At 48.9% G+C, this 22,863-nt stretch overlaps 1 protein-coding gene across 1 annotated transcript in view; it reads right to left on the minus strand.

Moving 5' to 3' along the window:
* Positions 1-22,863, minus strand: part of LOC144687260 (semaphorin-3E-like) — a 307,033-nt gene that overhangs the window by 16,380 nt on the left and 267,790 nt on the right. Inside the window, exons 14-16 of the mRNA XM_078553107.1 lie at positions 12,206-12,267; positions 6,894-7,014; positions 6,660-6,795 (exon numbers count right to left, since the gene is read on the minus strand). Coding sequence (XP_078409233.1) covers positions 6,660-6,795; positions 6,894-7,014; positions 12,206-12,267 — 319 coding nt within the window. The remainder of the gene's footprint in view (positions 1-6,659; positions 6,796-6,893; positions 7,015-12,205; positions 12,268-22,863) is intronic.

Below are 22,863 nucleotides of genomic sequence, written 5' to 3' on the forward strand. Positions count from 1 at the left end.
AGCAGTTTCCCTACTACTGATGTGAGGCTAACAATTCTGTTTCCTCTCTCCCTCCCTTTTAAATAGTGGGATGACATGTGCTACCTCCCAATCTGCAGGAACCGTTCTAGAATCTATAGAATTCTGGAAGATGATTATCAATGCGGCCGCTATCTCCATAGCAACCTCTTTCAATGCTTGGGATGTAGAATATCAGGTGCCGGGAACTTATCCTTGCTGTACGAACATACCCAAGTCTCTCTGAACATCAACGTTTAAAGGTTTCACACCTTTTTCAAAATATTCTGCTTTTCTGTTCGTACAACCAAAGTGAATAACTTCACAATTCCTTACATGAAACTCTATCTGCCGTCTTGTTGCCCACTCACTTAACCTATCTGCGTCTCTTTACATCCTCTCTGTGTCCTTCCCACAGCTTACCTTTCCACTTAGCTTTAGAATCCAGACTGAAGGTATCTAAGGAACTGTACTGTGGGCTTGAAGACACCAGGCAGGATGGTTAACTTAGTAAGACAAAGCCTTGTTAGAATTAGCAAGTTCTGCAAATGAATTAAAACTGCAGGTGAGCGTGTACCAGGGAAGCGAAAGAGATTGTCCCTTATGAAGAGATAATAAAAATGCCTCATTTCCCAGCTTTGGAACTAGATAACAGTGTGAGGGATAACAAAGCGGACTCACGTCGGCTCTGATACCTCAGGCAGGAAGCTTGAAATTCTTTCAAAAGGGCCTAAACAGGGGATATCTGGAGAAGGGATGTAAAAGAACAATGAATGGACTGCAAAACCAATTATACGAACATACAAACATATGAACTAGGAGGAGTCGGCCACTCGGACACTCAAGGCTTCTGCGCCAGTCAATAAGATCATGGCTAATTTGATTTTAACCTCAACCCCACACTCCTGCCTACCCCCGATAACCTTTCACCCCCTTGCTTATCAAGAATCTATCCGACTCTTCCTTACAAATATCCAAACACTCTGCTTCCACTGCCTTTGGAGGAGGAGAGTTCCAAATACTCATGACCCTCTGAAAAAAAATTTCTCCTCATCTCTGTCTTAATTTTATTTTTAAATAGTGAACCCTAGTTCTAGATTCTCCCACAAGAGGAAACACCATCTCCACATCCACCCTGTCAAGGCTCCTCAGGACCTTAAAAGTTTCAATCAAGTCACCTCTTTCTCTTCTAAATTTCACTGGATACAAGTCAGAGTTTTCCCCTCAGCACTTTCATGGTGGGGCTGATGGAGGGTCAGGCTTCTCACTGATCCATGTCGGGGACGCTATTTGAATGTATTACCATGTCATGGACACTGATTAAAAATGCTACTTGCCAAAATCATGTTGCCCCTCCCAATTACATGCCGCCAGCAGGAAATTAGACCCGAATAATTCACAACCGAATATAAGTGGTGTCCTGCTGTCCACTCTCACTTTGCTCATCACTTCGAGGTGGGTGCAACATTCAAAGCCGACCCTCTACAGCGATGCCCCGGGTCATCAGCGCTATCAAAGCTGCAGCATTAGGCCAGGCTGCTGGGGGTATCTGGTTGGGCTTCTCACAGTGGATGCCTTGGATGTGCAGTAGGACAGCTCATGGTGGGTGCAGCACTGCCCCTCGAGGAGTGCACTCACAGGCAGGGCTGCACTCTGAGACAGAGACCAGCGCGGCAGTGATGGAGGCATGGGAGGGTGGACTTGGTTGGGTGGTGGCTGGGGGTAGGGGGGATAGGGGTTTTGGTTGGGAAACGATGGCAGGCAGAGGATACACTGGGGGTGAGAAACCTGGAGCCCAACATGGAAGACTAGAACGCAGACATGGAAAGTAGAGGGGGGGAGGAGGAGGTCAGATTCGATTGGCAGGAATGGGAGGGGATCTACGCGGGCTCTAGGAGCAGGATTTTCCCCTCGTTGAGCGGCCGTGGCAGGCTGGCCCGAGAGCGGCTGCAAAAACACCAACTGCCCGCCATCGGGCCCTAACTGCGCTTTCACTCTGACGAGCCAATTAAGGCCCGCCCAGCGTGAAATGTGGCTCTGCACTGGCCGGGAAGGGCTGAGTGGGAGCTCCAGAAAGGTTGCCAGGGAAGAACTTCTGTCTACCGTTGTAACAATGGACTTGAGTGTGGCTGCAAACACCAGGCAGGAGGGCAGGTCGGTTGAGCACTCAGCCCCCTGCTTTTCGGATGAGTACCTCGTTGCCCTCCTGTGGGAGGTGGCTGCCAGGAGGGACACCCTTGGCCACAGAGATGGGAGGAAGAGGCCACCCAACCTCAACAAGAGGGCATGGGAGGAGTTGGCAGCGCTGGTCAGCAGCCATGACATGGTGCAGCTCACATGGGTGCAGTGCCGGAAGAGGTTCAATGACCTGCTGCGCCAGGAAGGGTGAGTACCATGTTGACATGGGTCAGTGTGCAGAAGTGTTAAGGTCTGGCCATCAACCTGTGGAGCTCATGGGTGTTAGAGTCTGAGTGCCAACTGCCAATGATGCCGGAGCTGGCCAAGGGGGTGAGCCCTGGCTGCTTGGACTGAGTGCCTTGCGGCTCGAGGGCCACAACTTGCCCTGTGAGGTGTTCCCCAGGTGGGGTTGGCCAGGCTGCAATGGCGCTGCAGGTAGACGGTGGACTAATCAATGCTCCTCTGTCCTTTCAGGAGAAGGTGCGCCATAAACAAGCCGCGAGGGCACATACAGGAGGAGGCCCCCTAACCTACTGCTACTCTTCCGGTTTGAGCAGGATGACCCCCGGCTCAAGAGCCAGCGCACTCACCGTGCAACCAAGCGCGGAGAGGCGGGGGTGCCAGACGAAGGTGCCAGACGAAGGTAAGAGTGCAGGGCACAGAGGTGAGAGTTTTGGATTGTGTAACCATTCTAGTGTAGTCTCTTCACCTCTTCACCAATGTGAGCCTCGAACCTGGAGACCCCATTGATCATTGAAAGACGATGGCACCATGGTGCAGATCTCCATTGTCTCACCAGGGTGCCTGGCATGCACAGTGACAGTGTGATAACTTTACCTAATTACATGTCCTTCTTCTCCCTGTTAGGTTCACCAGCTGGCTTTCGCTCTCCAGACCCCGAAGGGCCACCCCTGACACCAGAGGACCACCGGGCTCATTTGCATCTGAGTCACAGCCGCTCTGAACCAGGCACCAGCGCAGATACCAGCACCTCAGTGGGCATTATATCAGTGGCTAGTATCTCAGTGCATATTGGTGAGAGCACTTCACACTTGCTTGAGGTGCAGGCGGAGACAGAGAGAGCCCAGGGCGCCGGCAGTCAGAGGACTGCTGGAGACCAGGACGATGCTCAGTCAAAGGCAGATGATGAGCCTCTGGAGTTGTCCATCAGGCGGCAGATGCTGGACGTCCAACGGAATGTGCGGGAGGATCTGGCGGAGATCCATGAGGGTCTGTGTGCCATGGTCCCTGTGATGGAGGAGTCCGTGCGGAGCATGAGCACTGCATTGACCCTCATGGTCGAGCACACTGCCTCCTGCATTGAGAGTGTGGCGATTCTCATGGAGAGGCAGCTCCAGGGACAGAATGAGGGGTTCCTGGGGTTGTGCTCGGACCTGCAAATCGACACACAGGCACTGACCTCAGGTGGTCAGTGTCAGTGTGGGAGATGGATGAGGCACCCAGTGTCCCAGCTAGGTACCCGTCCACCAATGGTGAGCGGGGGAGTCCAGATCGACCTCACGTTGGCACACGAGCTGCTTTTCGTCTCTGTGGGCTCCTCTCCGGGCGCTCTACATGATGGCAGCAGCTCCTCCGCCCCTCTGCCAGTGACCGTGGCATCTGATGAGGCTGTGACGACTGGGGAGATGCCAACCATGGCACTGGCCAGTCCCTCCCAGGCGGGGCCAGCACAGGCTCCACTGGCCAGAGGACGACTGCCAAGGTCATCGAGGCCAACAAGACAACAGAGTGAGCCGGCTGTCTCCAATGCTGGTGCCAGCGAGGGGGGAGCACCAAGACTAGCACCCACAAATGTAAGTTAATGGCATCATGATCCAAGAGGGACAGGTCACGGGTGATTTTATGTTCATTTATATGTACTTTATCTCAGCTGGTCTGGGAATGAAGACCAGAAAAGTTGACGTCAATAGCTTGGAATGGTCAAAATGAGATAAATTTTGTTCTTGTCGTCATGGCCTGAGTATGCGACATCTTTTTATTTTATTGGTGCAGGGTACGTCAGTATGTAATGCTGGACGTGAGTGGCTTTGAGCTTTATTGCACAGGCACTGAGTGTTCTTTGGGTTCAAATGAAAGGGTCATTTCAGAATCTGGGATGGAGGCGGCAGCCCTGGCCTGAGGTGGAAGTTGATCTTTGGTAGCCTGGCTGAAGGGTCATTGGATGAAGGGATCCCTGGTGTCCCTGCCTCCCTGGAGGTTACCGAGGTCTGGCTGCATGCCTCAACATTGGCCTCACCATGTTCATCTTTGGACTCACTACTGGACTCATCACCTGAGGCCTGTGCAGCTGCGTTAAGATCCTCTTCTTCCAGGGGTTCCCCATTGCCAGTGTCAGGTTGTGGAAAGGGCAGCCTGCAACCACTATCAGTGACACACGCTCTGGAGTGAACAGTCCAGGCATCGGAAGCACATCTTGAGAAGACCAATGGTCCACTCTGCCCTTGTGGAGGTATGACGCTTTTCTGCCTCTGTTCTTGGGTGGCGGAGAGGCATCATGAGCTACTGATAGCAATGGATAGCCCTTGTCACCCAACAACCATCCATCCAGCCGGGCTGGAGCAGTGAAGAGCCCCGGCACCTGAGAGTGTCTGAGGATGTGGGCATTGTGGGATCTGCCTGGGTACCTTGCACAGACTTGTAGAATCAGCATCCTGTGATCACACACTATCTGCACATTCATGGAGTGGAAGCCCTTCCTGTTGGCGAAGGCACCGGGCTCACCTACTGGTGCCTTGATGGCCACATGTGTACAGTCTATAGCACCCTGGACACGGGGGAGCCCAAGAATCGCTGCAAAGCCTCTGGCTCACTCAGCCTGGCTGGCATCATCTGTATGGTAATGAATAAAGGTCAGTACCTGCCTGAACAAAGCGTCTGTCACCAGCTTGACGCCACTGTGGACAGCTGATTGGGAGACTCCACAAAGATACCCCACTGAGCCCTGGAAAGAGTCAGAGGCAAAGAAGTTGAGGGACACTGTGACCTTCAGAGCCACTGGCATGGGGTGTCCACCCACACAGTCGGAGCTGATCTCAGGCCTGATCCTCTGATAAATGGAGGTCACAGTCTCTCTGGAGAGACAGAGTCTCCTTTGGCATTGCACCTCAGACATGTTGAGGTAGCTGCATCGCTGCCTGTAAACCCTGGCAGCAGGATAGTGGCGTCTTCTGAGGCCCCTTCCACCTTGGACTACCTGCTGACCCTGCGCCCCTTGTGCCTGCGCCTCTCCTCCCACAGGTCCCTCCCCTGGAGGCTGCATTGGGACACCCGGCCTCCTCTCCCTTCTGCCCCTCTCTTCCTCCTCAGAGGAGGAGGTACCTCCAGCAGAGACCACAATCCCCATTCCCAGGGTAAGGGAGGGCTGTCTGATACCTGGAAGGGTTCACACGGTCTGAATCCTCCGGGGGTCTGGCAGACACCAATAAATCCTGAAATGAGGCCTGGAAATGCTAAGAACGAAGCCCCGAACAGAGATGAAGCTGCCAAATACCAATAAGCAACCAGCAGCAAATTATCTCCTAAACTCCTCACTACTCACACTGGCAATGCTGCTGACCCTTTTTATCCTGCCCTTGGATGAGGTTTGTGAAAATGTCACCTGCCCGTTTTGCCCGTTTTGCCTGTGCGATGAGCCAAAAATCGCACGGGCAAAGAAACATCACAGTCAATTGGACAGTTAAGGGCCTTAATTGGCCTGTTAATTAATGGCGGGCGCTGCTCTGGCATTTACGCGTGTCCGCTGAGTGAAATATTGTGTGAGTGAGCGATGGCGTTGGGACGCTTGCCCAATCTCATCGGAGGTTATTTTTCCCCCGATCGGGTTGGGCCATGTCCGCTCATGGGACAAAGAATTCTGCCCTAGAGGAGGAAAGGGCCAGGCCGGGGGCGGGGTGCGTGTTAGTGTGGCACTCAGGGATTCATGGGGTGGAGGGAGGGAGACTGTGTTGTGGTCAAGTCCTGAAGGAACCGTGAAGCTGAGTGACAGGGACTGAGGCCAAAAGGTCAGGGTGGGGGATTAAGGCAGTCCTGAGGCTTTGTAGGCCACGCTACAGGACAATGCATGACGCACACATCGTGGTCCCGCTCCAGGGAAGGGCAAGGCCTGTGTGCTCAACAGGGGGGGAGTCAGGCGTCAGGCACAGCTCAGTGTGCAGGACGTGGTCATTGTCGCACACTCAGTGGTGATGGGGTGTCTGGCTCGGTATTGGGCTGCGGATGTGGGATGGTCATGGTCAGGGGAGCCTGTAAATGTGGAAAAGTAATAAAGGGGGGTACTTGAAACTCTTCTGGAGTGGTTATATCACCGCGCACATGGACTCAAGAAGGGGAGGGGTGAGGCCCACATGGGGCATGGGGACACCAACAGTGATGGGTTCAGGGGGGAGGGCAGGAATGTTCAGAACAGTAACTATAGGATCCAGGGATATTGGGGGAGGCTTATGAAAAATGGGATGGAGGTCTACCTGCACATTGTGGGGTTCCTGGATGGTCCAGGGGACATGAATGATAACAGGGGCAGGGTCGAAGCTGGTCTCGAGTAGAAATGCAGCAGACCGCAGTTTAAAATCAAAACTGGAAAACATTCTCTTCAGGAGGGGCCTGAGGCAGTGTGAGAGGAGCTCACTGCTGGATTCAGGGGCCCTAGCAGAGGGCAGCCTTATACTTCACAGATTCCCAACATGGAGGTGCAATCTCACCTGATAAAACTCATGGACACTTTATCGAGAATGTCGATTTGGGACCAATGACAGATGATGGACTTCAAGGTAAGGCTGCAAGAATCACTGGGGTCACATTTAAGGTGATCAATGTGAGCATCTAAAAAGAGGAACGCAAGAAGAGAAGATGCAGCCAATTCAGGAGTGGAGCACAGCTGCTGGATATCTGCAAGATGATCACTGAAATCCTGTAAAGAGCATTGTCCAATTGGCATGTTTCATGGGCCAAAGGGCATCCACTCATTTAAGAAGTGCTAGTTTGGCAGCATCAGTAAACCAAATCAGGCATCGTGTGAGTGCCCTCACTGAGAGTGAACAGAGCCTGGCTCTGCTCAAGCCTTTCCAAGCTCAATGGGATTGAGACATATAGCTTCTGGGGTGGTTTCTGAGGCACCTAGATCTTCGAGGTAGCACCTCAGCTACAAGGCTGGACCAAGGAAAGGCCAGTATCACAGACTCAGTTCAACAAGGCAGCTCACCACCACCTTCGCAAGGGCAACCAGAGATGGGCATTAAATGCTAGCCCAGCCAGCGAAGCCCAAATCCCATGAATGAATTTAAAAAAAACTCATCACGAGGGCACGACAGTAGGTTTCTGGTTGAGAGTGGGAGGTCTACTATAGTTGGGCATCTCTCAGTAATCAGTTGGGTCTCTCTGTAAACAGGGAGGAGGAGGATTACAGGATGGAGGCTGCGCTCAATGCTGAGTTCCTGATGGCAGCGTCTAATTTAGGAGCAGGAGGAGGAGAGCCCAGTGCTGCCTGGCTCAGCTTTGAGAGGAGCCCCAGCCTGAGGTCCTTGGAATGAGGAGGTCAGACGCATCCTGTAGAGGAAACTGGCATGACAAAGGGTCTACTGAAGACATCTTTCCTATTTAGAGATGAGTGAATGACCATGCCAGGCACATCTACGCTCATCAAGGAATGTGGTGGCTCATATAAGCCACATTCTTTAGGAGGATCTAACGCCACGTGAACTGGGAAGCTATTCCCTGCTAGTGCCCCTGGGGTCACCGCCGCACTCAATTGTTTTGCAAACAGCTCGTAACAGGGATCCACAGGGGACGGAAGCGGCATTTTACAGTCCTCAACACATAAATGTATAAAGGAGGTGATGGATGCCCTTTACAGTAAAGCTCATCGTTATGTGAGGTTCACACTGGATAAGGCCAGCCAGGCTGCTGGATTCCTGGGCTTCACGGCTATCTCAATCTTCCCTAGAGTACAGGGTGCAATCGATGGCACACATGTCAATTGAAGAGCTCCATGGCTGAAGCCCCTGATCTTCATTAATAGGAAAGGGTTCCACTCCATAAACGTTCAGCTGGTGTGTGATCATCAGAAGCACATCATGTGCGTCTGTGCCAAGTAACCTGGGAGTTCCCATGATCCCTACATCCTGAGTCACTTCCAGGTGCCTCAGATATTCGAAGGGCTGCAGCATTTACAGGGTTGCCTGCTGGGTGATAAGGGGTACCCATTGAAAAGATACGACACACATCTCATCCTCAAAGTGCCTCAGAAGAGAGATACAACACGGTGCACTGTGTGACAAGATCCATCATCGAGCAGGGCATTAGCATCTTGAAGATGCTCTCCTGATGTTCTGGCTGCTCAGTAGGGGCTCTGCAGTACTTTCCACAGAGGGCATCCCACATGTGGCCTGATGCATCCTGCCCAACCTGGCTCTTCAAAGCAGAGATGACTTGCCAGAGGGAGACACGGAGGAGGCTGAGAACTCTTTGAACGATGAAGAGCAGCAAGGGCAGGAACCTGAAGAGGCCAAAGAGAGTCACCTTCCATGTGATGATGCCCTCAAAGTGGCACAATGTGAAAGACATGCCCTTGACAGCCACAAGGTTCCAGCAGGAGTAAGGTCCAGGGAAGGGGAACTGAGCGCATATCTCTTGTCCCTGAGTATCCTGCCAGTGCACAGAAAGGCATTTACAAGCAGTGACGTTGAGAACAATGTCTGCATATGACCTTGGAACTGTAACTCTTATGTGGCACCAGGACCTACTCTTTGCAAAGGTCAGCAGACAAAGCTGCATGTAACTGCTCAGGGAAGTAGACAGCAGCACAATTCCTGCATCTACTGGACTCATGACCATACAAATTAGGAGCGAGAGTAGGCCACTCGGCCCCTCGAGCCTGCTCTGCCATTCAGTGAGATCATGGCTGATCTGATTTTAACCTGAACTCCACATTCCTACCTACCCCCGATAACCTTTCACCCCCTTGCTTATCAAGAATCTATCCAGCTCTGCCTTAAAAATATTCAAAGACTCTGCTTCCACTGCCTTTTGAGGAAGAGAGTTCCAAAGGCTCACTACCCTCTGAGAGAAAAAAATTTCTCCTCATCACTGACTAAAATGGGCGGCCCTTATTTTGAAATAGGGGCCCTAGTTCAAGGTTCTACCACAAGAGGAAACATCCTCTCTACAGTCACCCTTTCAAGCCCCTTCAGGATCTTAAAGGTTTCAATCAAGTCGCCTCTTACTCTTCCAAATTCCAGTGGATACAAGCCTAACCTGTCCACCTTTCCTCATAAGACTACCTGCCTATTCCTGGTATTAGGCTAGTAAACCTTCTCTGAACTTCTTCCAACGCATTTACATCCTTCCTTAAATAAGGAAGCCAGTACTGTACACAATACTCCAGATGTGGTCTCACCAATGCCCTGTACAACTGAAGCATAACCTCCCTACTTATGTATTCAATTCCCCTCGCAATAAGTAATAACATTCTATTAACTTTCCTAATTACCTGCTGTACCTGCATACTAACCTTTTGCGATTCATGCACTAAGATACCCAGATCCCTCAGCATCTCAGAGCTCTGTAATCTCTCAACATTTCGATAATAAGCTTCTTTTTCATTGGTCCTGCCAAAATACACAATTGCACATTTTACAACATTATACTCCATTTGTCAGATCTTTGTCCAATCATCTAACCTATCTGTATCATTTTGTAGCCTCCTTATGTCCTCTTCACAACTTACTTTCCTACCCAACTTTGTTTCATTAGCAAATTTAGCAACCATTCCTTTGATCCCTTCATCAAAATTTTTTATATAAATTGTAAAAATTTGAAGTCCCAGCACTGATCCCTGTGGCACACCAGTCATTGCATCCTGCCCACCAGAAAATGACCCATTTGTGCCTACTCTCTGCTTCCTGTTAGCCAGCCAATCTTCTATCCTGAGCTTTTATTTTCTGCAATAACCTTTGATGAGGCATCTTATCAAATGCCTCCTGAAAAATCTCAGTACAGCACATCCACTGGATCCCCTTTATCCACAGCGCATGTTACCTCTTCAAAGAACTCCAATAAATTGGTTAAAATGATTTCCCTTTCACAAAACCAAGTTGACTCTGCTTGATTACTGTGAATTTATCTAAGTGCCCCGTTATAACATATTTAATAAAAGCTTCTAACATTTTCCCTATGACAGATGTTAAGCTAACTGGCCTGTAGTTTCCTGCTTTCTATCTCCCTCCCTTTTTGAATTAAAAAGTTACATTTGCTATTTTCCAATCTAATTGAACCTTCCCTGAATCTAGGGAATTTTTGAAAATTAAAACCAACGCATCAACAATCTCACTAGAGACTTGTTTTAAGACCCTAGGATGAAGTCCAGCAGGACCCGGGCTCATGTCAGCCGCAGCTCCAACAATTTACTCAGCACCACTTCACTATTGACTAATTTTCTTCAGTACCTCGCTCCTTTCCATTTCCTGATTTACAGTTATTTCTGGGATGTTATTTATATCTTCTATAGTGAAGACTGGTGCAAAATACCTGTTTAATTCATCTGCCATCTTCTTATTTTCCATTATTAATTCTCCAGACTCACTTTGTATAGGACCAATGGTCACTTTGTTAATTCTTTCCTTTTTTAATATCTGTAGAAATTATTACTATCCGTCTTTATATTTGTAGCTAGCTTTCTCTTGTACTCTAATTTTCCCTCCTTATAAATCTTTTAGTCATTCTTTGCTGTTTTTTCTATTCTATCCGATTGATTTGATGTAGTCATGGCCTCCTGAATGAGACTTTCTTGTGGTGCACATGGTTAGAGAGACCATCCTGGCTGCAGGTCTTGTGTTTTGGCAGAAATAATGCTGACAGCTCATTGTCGATGAGACCCCATTACTGGTAACCCTTAAATGCAGATACTTTCAGGAAAGGGCCGGACATACCTCCCTGCCATTACACAAGGGATAAGTAACAAACATGAGTCTGCCAAAAATCACATGAATCTGAGGCACAAAAAGGGAGGTGATCACATTGTGGGAGCTTGGATCAACCTCTCAGTAAGAGGACACATAGATACATACACATGACACATTCAAATGATGAGACTATAGTCCTGAGCAGCAAACACATTTACAAAGATGTATTATACATACAGTGAGTGAGTACCCGTGACCCAGAAGCGATGTCAATGTTTCTCAATTTTCTAACCCTATCGCTATATCTAGGTGCACCCCTGACATCTGCAGCAGAGTTGGAGGCAGCCTGCTGACTGCTACACCCTGTTGTCTTTGGTGACCTTGATGGGTGTCCTCTAGAGGGCTGAGACCTGGAGGGCCCCGGTCTGCTTTGGGTCTCCTGCTGTTGCACCCTCCTCAGCCTGTATAGCTGGAGGTGATGGGTCACAGGTAGAGGGCATTGGGATCGGCTAGACGCTCTTGGAGTCATCTGGGGGGATGGTCCCGTGGTCTCCAGCTCCTGGGCTTCCTCCCTGGGGGTGCCTGAGGGCCTCTGCCTGACTCCCTGAGAAGGGGTTCCCCCTCTCGCCAAGCCACTGATGGATCCCCCATTGTCTATTGCAATGGAGTGCAGGTCTGAGCACAAATCCGGCAGAACCTACTGGACCAGGTCTCCAAGACAGCTGCCACCCTTCCCACTGAAATCTCGAGGCAATCGCATGTCACAGCCACAACATCAGAGAGAACCAAGATGGACTCTTCCATCCTTTGCTCTAGTCTGTTGACTGCCTCTCATAACTCTGCCTGATGTTCTGCCGCCTGTCCTTGCCCCATAAGCATGTTTGTGATGGCCATTTCCAGATGCTCATCATCTGACTCGGACACAGCGGATGCCTATTCTCCAGCAGTCCACTGAATGCCAGAGACCTGGGCTGGCACTGCCTCTGCATTCTGGGGAGATGTGTCAATAAGGTGTTCCCCTAATCTAGATGTGTGATCCACCCAGTGTGTCTCTGCACTGGTGGAGGGTGCAGGTGAACGCAGTGATGGGTCTTCTACAAATGGATCCTCATCACCTTCCTCAGAGGTGGCCTGGGGCTTATGTTGGCTCTGCTGGTCTGTCTGGACCCAGTGCTGCCTGTAAGAGAGAGAAGATAGATTTAGTTCATGAACAGGCTGAATACAGCATTGCACGTCACTCACTGTGAATGTCAGAGTGTGATCAGCTCACGGAGGGCTCATCCATACTGGCTTTCTGGGAAAGGCCAATCTCGCCTTCCCCACAGGAGCGAGCTCTGAACTCCCCCGCCAAGTCGGCTGCATCTGCTCGAATTTGGATATTCCTGGATATCGGCCGGCTCCTCCTCCAGTCCGGGATCTCTCCTTCTTGTTGTGGACAAGCTTGGTGCACATAAAGACAAGGGGATGGAATGTGATGAGAATGATTGGGGAAGACATTGGGAAGCATGGTGCCTGCTCTGTGTACTGAACCCTCTCCAGTAAGGGCTGAAGATGGAGTTTGTGCAGGATGATAGATGAGATGCTGGTGAATAAGCTTTCAATGCTGATATCCCCATATTGTGTGAGATTCCTGAGCTGTGTGATACTTTGAGTGTATGATGCTGTGATAAGAGTGAGAGTTTGGAGTGAGCTGAAGGGTGACTTACCCTGGTGGGGTGGATGAGATTATTCATCTTCTTCCTGCGTTGGATGGCATTTCTCTGGCGGTTGCCCGGGGAGCTGGCCCCCATCGTGTCTGCCTCCCAGGTCAGTAAAGGGAGGTTGATGGACATCCTGGATCCATCCCTGAGAAAAAAGAACTTCCCGATGCTGGGGGACACCTCCAATTAAAGGCTCCAGGGAGCCGTGGCTAAACCTTGGTGCAGTCTTCTTGTTCCTTGGGGCCATCTCTGGAATTTCCCACCGTGCAGCTGGGCCACAAAGAGCGATCTTTGTGTTCGAGTGGCACCGGGAACTTTAACCCCATGAGGTGACGGCAGGTGGACGAATCAGTGCCCGCCCCACCATGTGATCCAGCGAGTGGCTCGTGTGTGCATAATTAATGAGGTTCAGGCGGAAGATCAGGCGGGAGAGCCGAACCAGCTGATCTACAGGAAACGTGCTGCTAATCCCGCCCTCCACCGCACCTGGTCTCCAGAATGGGAAATTCCGCCCATTGTTGCTGCAGTGATTAGGGTGACCTGGTCAGTCACTCGGAAGTCACTCACAGATGGGCCTTCAGCAGATTAACCACCGAGTGAACTCTGGCTCAAAGGGAAACTAAGCAAAGAGTATTATCGTTAGTATGTACTAATGCTTAGTGGTTTAATAAAAGTGTACCCCATTTAGTGGAACAATATCCAAGTTATTATGTGCCTTTGATACCCAGAGTAGAGGCTAGAATCTTTAGGTCAGACAGGGAGGGGTCTTACATAAGTTATTAATATAGATTGTAAATGGCTGAGGCCCCAGCACTGATCCTTGCAGCACTCCACTATTCACTACCTGCCGACTTGAATCTGCCCCATTTATGCCCACTCTCTGCTTCCTGTCCATTAACCAATCCTCTATCCATGCTAATATTCCACCCCCAACTCCATGAGTCCTTATCTTGCCCACTAATCTTTAGTGTGGCACCTTATCAAATGCCTTTTGGAAATCTAGGTATACCACATCTACTGGTTCCCCTTTATCTTTCCTGCTAGTTAATCCTCAAAAACCTCCAATAAATTTGTCAAACAGGATTTCTCTTTTGTAAAACCATTTTGACTTGTCCTAATGATTATTAAGATCTAGTTAGAGACCTTTAACATTTAAAAATAAATAGTTTTAGCCAATCAAACTACACCACAGAATTTCACATTTTTATAACAAGACAAACATTATTATAAATAAAAGAATTAAACAAAACCAGCACTATTAACAATATGGTTTATAACTACATATGCTTTACACTCAGGTTTACTTACTTCCCCCATGAATGTCCTTATATGACACATCAATGTTAAAGTTATTTACTTCTGTAGGGACTATCATTATGTCATAGTCCTCTGGGGAATTCTCCTCAGCACCAGCTATTCTCAGAGGTAAAACTTATATTTACCCATCTTTTGACTTTGGATACCTCAGTCGCTTGTTCTGGTTACTTTTTCAATACTTCTTAGCTAATCTGCTAGTGAGTCAAAATCCAGGAACTCCCTTCCTAACAGCACTGCGGGTGTACCTACACCACATGGACTGCAGCGGCTCATGAAGGCAGCTCACCACCACCTTCTCAAGGGCAATTAGGGATGGGCAATAAATGCTGGCCCAGCCAGCGAAGCCCACATCCTGTGAATTAATAAAAAAAATCTGCTTGTTGCTTTCTTTAGCACAAGATACAGTGAGGCCCACTGTAGATTCTTCCACTTGTTTCAAACTAGGCAATCTTCCAGCTTCTGTTCCCTTACAAAATTCAAACTGAGATTAAACCTCACCCACCTTCCATGGGATGAATTAAGAAATTTGGTTTTTGCTCTGCTTACAGTGTAGGTCTGTCTACATGCTATTTACTTTGGCTATCTTCACTCAGTGAGCTCCAAACCACATGAGGTCCAAACTGCAACTAACTGTCTCAGCAAATACACCCAGATAAACTGAAACCAGAAAATCCTCCTAAGCTCCCACCCATCCCCATTATGATGTAGCCTTCTCTGTGCGGTCCTCAAACCAACCTTTAGATTAATTTTAGATTAATTTAGTGTTTAGACTAATTATCCCTCATTTACAATTTATTCTTTGATCTGATGAAGTAAATGGGTTTTACAACCTTTCAGGATTCACCGAATGTTTTTAAACTAATTTAGCTCTAACTCCCAACATAAAACCATCTCCCTGGTCTGTCATTACTGCAAAGATTGCAGATGTTACTTTTTCATCTTTTAGCTCAGTAAGCACACCTGCTGTTTTATAGTTTTATCTTTCTAGCTGTTAACCTCTTAAGTCAACATGGTCCCCAAGCTTTTAAGGGTAATAGACTTCAAGTTTGCCCGAATTGCATTTTTACCATTTTTCACAGTTAACCTTTAATTCCTAAAATGACAGGTTACCCACTAAAACACAAGAACCCCGACATACGTATTCACAGTGTTACACTTGCTAACTTCCAATCTGCTCGGACCATTCACCAATCTAAGGAATTTTGGAAAAATCATAGCCAGTACATGCACTATCTCTGCAGCTTCCTCTTTCAGAAGCCTAGGGTGTATCCAATTGTAAATAAATTCACACACTGCTTGTATCAATCACATTATCATGAGCTCCCAAGTTAATGTTGTCCCAGCCAAAATGAATCTGTGGTGAACAGTTCACAGTGGGAAAGGACTAATACCACCACCTGCAGACCAGCCATTGTTACTGCAGCCTGACCCAAATTATATAACGTCAATGTTGCAGTGGGATCCAACCTATTTATGTTGCAGAGTGCTTCTTTAATATATTTTGAAGATTGCAAAATATTTCTCGGTCTTTAGCCTGTGCAGTTCCCTCTAATTAATTACAACTTCATTCAGGCTGGATAGAATAATGCCAGAAACTATTTTTTGTTATAAGTTCACTTATTTTCTGAAACAGTTTTTCTGATACTTCTGGAGTTATAGAAAATTTGTCTTTTTATTTGTAATAAACAATGAGTTTAGGGAGGGGGCGTTTGCTTTCTGAAAATCGCAAATTCCATTGGTTGTGAATCAGATACCCAATATCACAGATTTGTGCAAAAATTTCTCTTCATCTAAGAAAAGATCAAAAGTTTAATTCCCCAGATCCCTTTGCTGAGAGGGGAGTATGGTTAAGATTTTTACATATTCTTCCAATCCACCGACATAAATTAACCATTTATCTGGCAACAACAAGGAAGACTAAAAACATACTTTGTGACAAATGATAGCAGCATATACAAAGGGGCACTGATCCCTTCTGACCAGAGAGGATGAGTGTGCAGACTGACCAAGAGACAGTGACTGCGCACAGTGACCATGCACATTGACAGCACATAGAGACTGCGCACAGTGACTGTACAGAGACTGTACACAGAGACTGCACACAGAGACTGTACGGAGAGACTGCGCACAGTAACCATGCACATTGACAGCACATAGAGACTGCACACAGAGACTGTACACAGAGACTGCGCACAGTAACCATGCACCTTGACAGCACATAGAGACTGTACACAGAGACTGTACATAGAGACTGCGCACAGTGACTGTACACAGAGACTGTACACAGAGACTGTACACAGTGACTGTACATAGAGACTGTACACAGTAACTGCGCACAGTGACTGTACACAGTGACTGTACACAGAGACTGTACACAGTGACTGTACACAGAGGCTGCCCCCAGTGATTGCGTACAATGAACCTACACAGAGATTGTACACAGAGACTGGGTACGGAGACCGTGCACAGAGACTGGGTATGGAGGGCGGAATAGTCCCAGGTTTACACTAAGTGTGGTAGCGGGTGTGAAAAATGTTGTTTTACCCTGCTGGCCGCTTTGGCAGGTTTTCGTCTCCTTCCCGCCTCATAAATTATGCAGTCACAGGAAACATGTCAGATCATTGACAGGTGGCCTCCAATCTGGCCTCCGATTGGCCCACCATTGGCCCTCCAATCTGGCCTCCGATTGGCCCACCATTGGCCCTCCAATCTGGCCTCCGATTGGCCCACCATTGGCCCTCCAATCTGGCCTCCGATTGGCCCACCATTGGCCCTCCAATCTGGCCTCCGATTGGCCCACCACGCTGTTACCTCGCTGCTTCCTCACACCGGACGCCATATTTAAAATTCAACAGAGCTCATACAGTTCAAAGCTTGTGGCCCAGGACTCAGTGCTCCAGTCAAAACATGGGTCCAAAAGCCAGGAAGATTGCAGCCCCACGATTCAGTGACGTGTCCCTGGGCTGCCTTCTGGAGACTGTGGAGGCCCCCTGCGAGGTCCTCTATTTCCCCTCTGGCCGCAGGAGACCCAGCAATCTCACCACTTTGGTTTGGGAGGTGATGGCAGTGGTGGTCAGTGCCAATGCTGCACAGGAGAGGTTGGCCATCCAGTGCAGATAGAGGATGAATGATCTCATCCGTGCAGCCAGGGTAAGGCAACCATCTCATCACTCGAAACTCACCCACTCACAAGCCCATCACACATTCACTGGCATCTCACTCACTGCCAGCTCAAGGGACATCACCACTCACTCTCTCACACACACACCCTCACATCTCCATCTGGCATCATCTCCTCTGGAGACTGCCTCCTCATCCCGTCCATGGCTCCACTCAGCACCCACACACACCTGGCATCCTTCTCATTTGGCCTGACATGTGCCTTGCTCACACTCTCTCCATCTGTCTTTATGCAGGACAGGATCACCTACAATCACTGGGAGAGGTCCCAGACCGAATGTGGAGTGCCGGACACCAAGGTCCTCACTCCATTCAAGAGTTCAATGTTGGAGCTGGCTGGAGAGGGGGGAGAAGATGTCGGCCATTTCCGCAGCGACGGTGAGGTCGATGGCAAACACCCATGTGGGAAGGGATGTCCAGTACACTCCTCAGATTGCAAGGGACGACGGAGAAGTCTGGCTGTCTTCAGGCTGAGGTGATAGCGTCGGCATGCCAACGCATCAAAGTCTACACAGGTAGGATGGAGGCTGCCATGGAGACCTTGGTCCAGGGCATTGGTCCTGCATTGTTGTGTGGGCTGAACTCCATCGCTGATGCCATAGTTGGCCTCCAGCAGTGTCAATGCGAGAGGGGTGTGGGGCAGCTCAATCTCACTCCAGCTTCCCCTTCTCCTCTATGAGTCAACCAGGGCCCCCGGGCACCCATAGGGGGAGGATCAATAGGTGCACACCCCAGGGCCATCCACCCAGGTGACTCCGGGAATGTCTGGCCAATCTAAATCCCCTCTTCCTGTTACACCCGCAGCTCCAGCTCAACAGGCCGAGGATGGTGCTGCTGGCCCACAGCAGGACACCCAAAGCAGGCCGGGGCCTTCCAGATCTCGGTCTTCCAGGGGACGCTTGCTGAAGTCATCACAGACAGGGCACTGCAGCCAGCGGGCTGCCTCCAGCTCCACTATGGCTGCCTGGGGAGCACAAAGATGTAGCGGCAGGGTTAGGAAGATTAAGAAGATGTAACTCTTTTGAGTTAAAACAATTAACTAAATTAACAAAATAAGGGATAAATCAAGCACAGCCCCTAAGTCAGGTCAGCTGTAAAATCAAGGAAAAAGTTTAAAGGAAACTTAAAAAACATCAAACCAAAATGTGATTAAACACCCCAGTCCCCGCGGTGCCCACTGGGCACAGAAGGCCTCAAGAGTGCCGGCAGACACCGCGTGCTCCCTCTCCAGGGACACCCGGCCGTGAACGTAGCCGCAGAAGAGGGACAGACAATCGGGCGGGACTCTCCCCTCGATCGCCCGCTGCCTGGACCTGTTAATGGCCAACTTGGCCAGGCCCAGGAGCAGGTTCACGAGGAGGTCCTCCTCCGTCCCGGCCCCCTTCCGCACCGGGTGTTCGTAGATCAGGAGCGTGGGATTGAAGTGCAAACAAAACAGTAACAAAAGGTTTTTTAAATAACTGAAAAGGGAGTGCAGCCTACAACACCCTATGTAAACGTGGTCCGCGGACTCCACAAGACCGCAAAAATGGCAGGTGTCCTGGGAGTCCGTGAAGCTACACATTCTACAGTTGTATGGGACTGCTGCATGCAACACCCTCCAACCCAGGTCCCCGATAGAAAGTGGGAGAACACCTCCGTAGAGGGCCTCCCATCAGGGGCCCCCGCCGCCGGACGGCAACAAGGCACGCCAGGGCGTGTCCGGGCGGCGGACGAGGGCGAGAAAATGGAAGGTGTGCAGCAGCAGTCCGTACAGAAAGCTCCTCCGCGCCATGCCAAGTGGCATGGAGGGCATGTCCCCGAGGCGGCTCATAATTAAGAAGATGTAACTCTTTTTGAGTCAAAACAATTAACTAAATTAACAAAATAAGGGATAAATCAAGCACAGACCCTAAGTCAGGTCAGCTGTAAAACCAAGGACAAAGTTTAAAGGAAACTTATAAACATTAAACCAAAATGAAGAAGATGTAGTTGCATTGCACGGGCACGGATGTTAATCACTTGTACTTAATATTCACTATTGTAAATAAACTCCCAAGAATGTCTCCCTGCCTATGTCTCCTTGTTATGATGAGCAGTGTTTGTGTCACTCAGATGTGAAACCTTGGTTCCTGCACAAGATAAAGGCAGGTGTCTCAGTCCAGGGCCTCTTCCCTGTGCAGTCTGTAACCTTCAGACCAAAGTGATGGTCCGGCTTCACACTCACTGGACACATTAGTGATGTCTGCACCTCGATGGTGCTGGTCATTGCTGCCAGAATGTAGTGAGCAGGCGACACGGAGTTCCATCATTCTCTCTGTGTGCTCTTAGCACCTTTAAGGTGGGGCTGGCCCCCATCTCTTCAGTATCTGTGACTAGTGATGCTGTGCTCCTGAAGGGCTCAGGTGCTGAAGACTGACAAAGGATTAGGTGCATTTAAAGTTTTGCAGCTGCGTCTCCATGATATGACCCTGATCACAGAGCATAAGTGAGCTGCCCTCAGTAAGACAGGAGTCAGACATTCTCAGAGGCTATGTGAAGATCTATGGGGTGTCCTCACTGCAGGTCATCATCATCCTCCTGGAATCTAGTGACTATTAGGGCCTCCACTGCATCTCCATGTCATGATCCTGAGCATCGAAGGGATGTGCACTGCATTCAGCCACACAGAATCACAGTGCAGAAGAGGCCCTTCGGCCCATCGAGTCTGCCCCGACACGTGAGAAACACCTGACCTACCTACCTAATCACATTTACCAGCACTTGGCCCATAGCCTTGAATGTTATGACATGCCAAGTGCTCATCCAGGTACTTTTTAAAGGATGTGAGGCAACCCGCCTCCACCACCCTCCCAGGCAGCGCATTCCAGACCGTCACCACCCTCTGGGTAATAATGTTTTTCCTCACATCCCCACTAAACCTCCTGCCCCTCACCTTGAACTTGTGTCCCCTCGTGACTGACCCTTCAACTAAGGGGAACAGCTGCTCCCTATGCACCCTGTCCATGCCCCTCATAATCTTGTACACCTCGATCAGGTCGCCCCTCAGTCTTCTCTGCTCCAACGAAAACAACCCAAGTCTATCCAACCTCTCTTCATAACTTAACTGTTTCATCCCAGGCAACATCCTGGTGAATCTCCTCTGCACCCCCTCCAGTGCAATCACATCCTTCCTATAATGTGGCAACCAGAACTGCACACAGTACTCCAGCTGTGGCCTCACCAAGGTTCTATACAACTCCAACATGACCTCCCTACTTTTGTAATCTATGCCTCGATTGATAAAGGCAAGTGTCCCATATGCCTTTTTCACCACCCCACTAACATGCCCCTCCACCTTCAGAGATCTATGGACACAGACGCCACAGTCCCTTTGTTCCTCAGAGCTTCCTAGTGCCATGCCATTCATTGAATACTTCCTTGTCAAATTACTCCTTCCAAAGTGTATTACCTCACGCTTTTCAGGGTTAAATTCCATCTGCCACTTATCTGTCCATTTGACCATCCCGTCTCTATCTTCCTGTATCTTCCAAGACACTCAACCTCACTGTTAACCACCCAGCCAATCTTTGTGTCATCCGTAAACTTACTAATCCTAACCCCCACATAGTCATCTATGTTGTTTATATAAATGACAAATAATAGGGAACCCAGCACAGATCCCTGTGGTGCGCCACTGGACGCTGGCTTCCAGTCACTAAAACATCCTTCTGTCATCACACTCTGCCTCCTACAACTAAGCCAATTTTGAATACACCTTATCAAATTACCCTGTATCCCATGTGCATTTGCCTTCTTTATAAGTCTCCCATGTGGGACCTGTCAAAGGCTTTGCTGAAATCCATTTAAATTATATCAACTGCACTACCCTCATCTACACACCTGGTCACCTCCTCAAAAAATTCAATCAAATTTGTTAGACATGGCCTCCCTCTGACAAAGCCATGCTGACTATCCCTGATCAAACCTTGCCTCTCCAAGTGGAGATAGATTCTCTCCTTCAGAATTTTCTCCAATAGTTTCCCTACCACTGACATGAGACTCACTGGCCTGTAGTTCCCTGGTTTATCTCTACAACCCTTCTTAAATAGTGGAACCACATTAGTTGTTCTCCAGTCCTCTGGCACCTCCCCCGTGGCCAGAGAAGAATTAAAAATTTGGGTCAGAGCCCCTGCGATCTCATCCCTTGCCTCCCTCAGCAGTCTGGTACACAAAGCATCCGGACCTGGAGATTTGTCCACTTTTAAGCCTGCCAACACCTCCAATACCTTGTCACTCCCTATATCAATTTGCTTAAGAACCTCGCAGTCTCTCTCCCCAAGTTTGATGCCTTCATCCTCATTCTCTTGGGTGAAGACGGATGTGAAGTATTCATTCAACACTCTAGCGATGTCCTCTGGCTCCACCCATAGATTGCCTCCTTGGTCTCTAATGGGCCCTACTCTTTCCCTGGTTATCCTCTTCCCATTGATATACTTATAGAATATCTTGGGATTTTCCCTACTTTTACCAGCCAGAGATTTCTCATATCCCCTCTTTGCTCTCCTAATTGCTTTCTTAAGCTCCACCCTGCACTTTCTGTACTCCACTAATGCCTCCGCTGATTTGCTTCCCTTGCACTTGCTAAAAGCCTCTCTTTTCCTTCTCCTCATAACCTGGATATCTCTGGTCATCCATGGTTCTCTGAGCTTGTTACTGCTTCCTATCACCCTAGAGGGAACATGTTGAGCCTATACCCTCCCCATTTCCTTTTTGAACACTCCCACTGTTCCTCTGTAGATTTCCCCACAAGTAACTGTTCCCAGTCTACCTCTGCCAGATCCTGCCTTATTTTACTAAACTCCGCTCTCCCCCAATCCAAAACATTTTTTTGCAACTTGTCTATTTCTTTGTCCATAACAAACTTAATCTGTACCATGTTGGTCGCTATCACTAAAATGCTCGCCCACCACCACCTCAGCCACCTGTCCGGCTTCATTCCCAGAATTAGGTCCAGCAATGCACCGTCCCTTGTTGAACCCTCTACATATTGACCTAAAAATTTCTCCTGTACATATTTCAAGAAATCTACTCCATCCAAGCCCTTAACACTGTCTATCCCAGTTGATGTTGGGAAAGTTGAAATCACCTAATATAATTACCATATTGTTATTGTTTTTACACACCTCCACAAATTGTGCGCATATTTGCTCCTCAATTTCCCACTGACTATCTGCAGGTTTACAATAAACATCTAATAATGTGGTTGCCCCTTTTTTATTCCTAAGCTCTACCCACAAAGCTTGATTCGATGCCCCCTCCAAGATATCATCCCTCCTTACTGCATTAACTGACTCCTTAACTAATAATGCAATCCCTCCTCCTCTTTTACCCCCTCCCCTGTCCCTGAAGATTCTATTTCCTGGAATGTTGAGCTGCCAATCCTGCCCTTCCCTCAACCATGTCTCAGTGATGGCTACTATATCACAATTCCACATGTCAATCCTCACCCTTAACTCATCCGTTTTACCTGTAATACTCCTGGCATTAAAGTAGAGGCCATCCAGCCTTGCCTTACTCCCTTGAAACTTAATACAGCTGTACTCCCTCTGACTTGA

This window comes from Cetorhinus maximus, chromosome 12 (genome assembly GCF_964194155.1).
Source record: "Cetorhinus maximus chromosome 12, sCetMax3.hap1.1, whole genome shotgun sequence".
NCBI classification, from domain to species: Eukaryota; Metazoa; Chordata; class Chondrichthyes; order Lamniformes; family Cetorhinidae; genus Cetorhinus; species Cetorhinus maximus.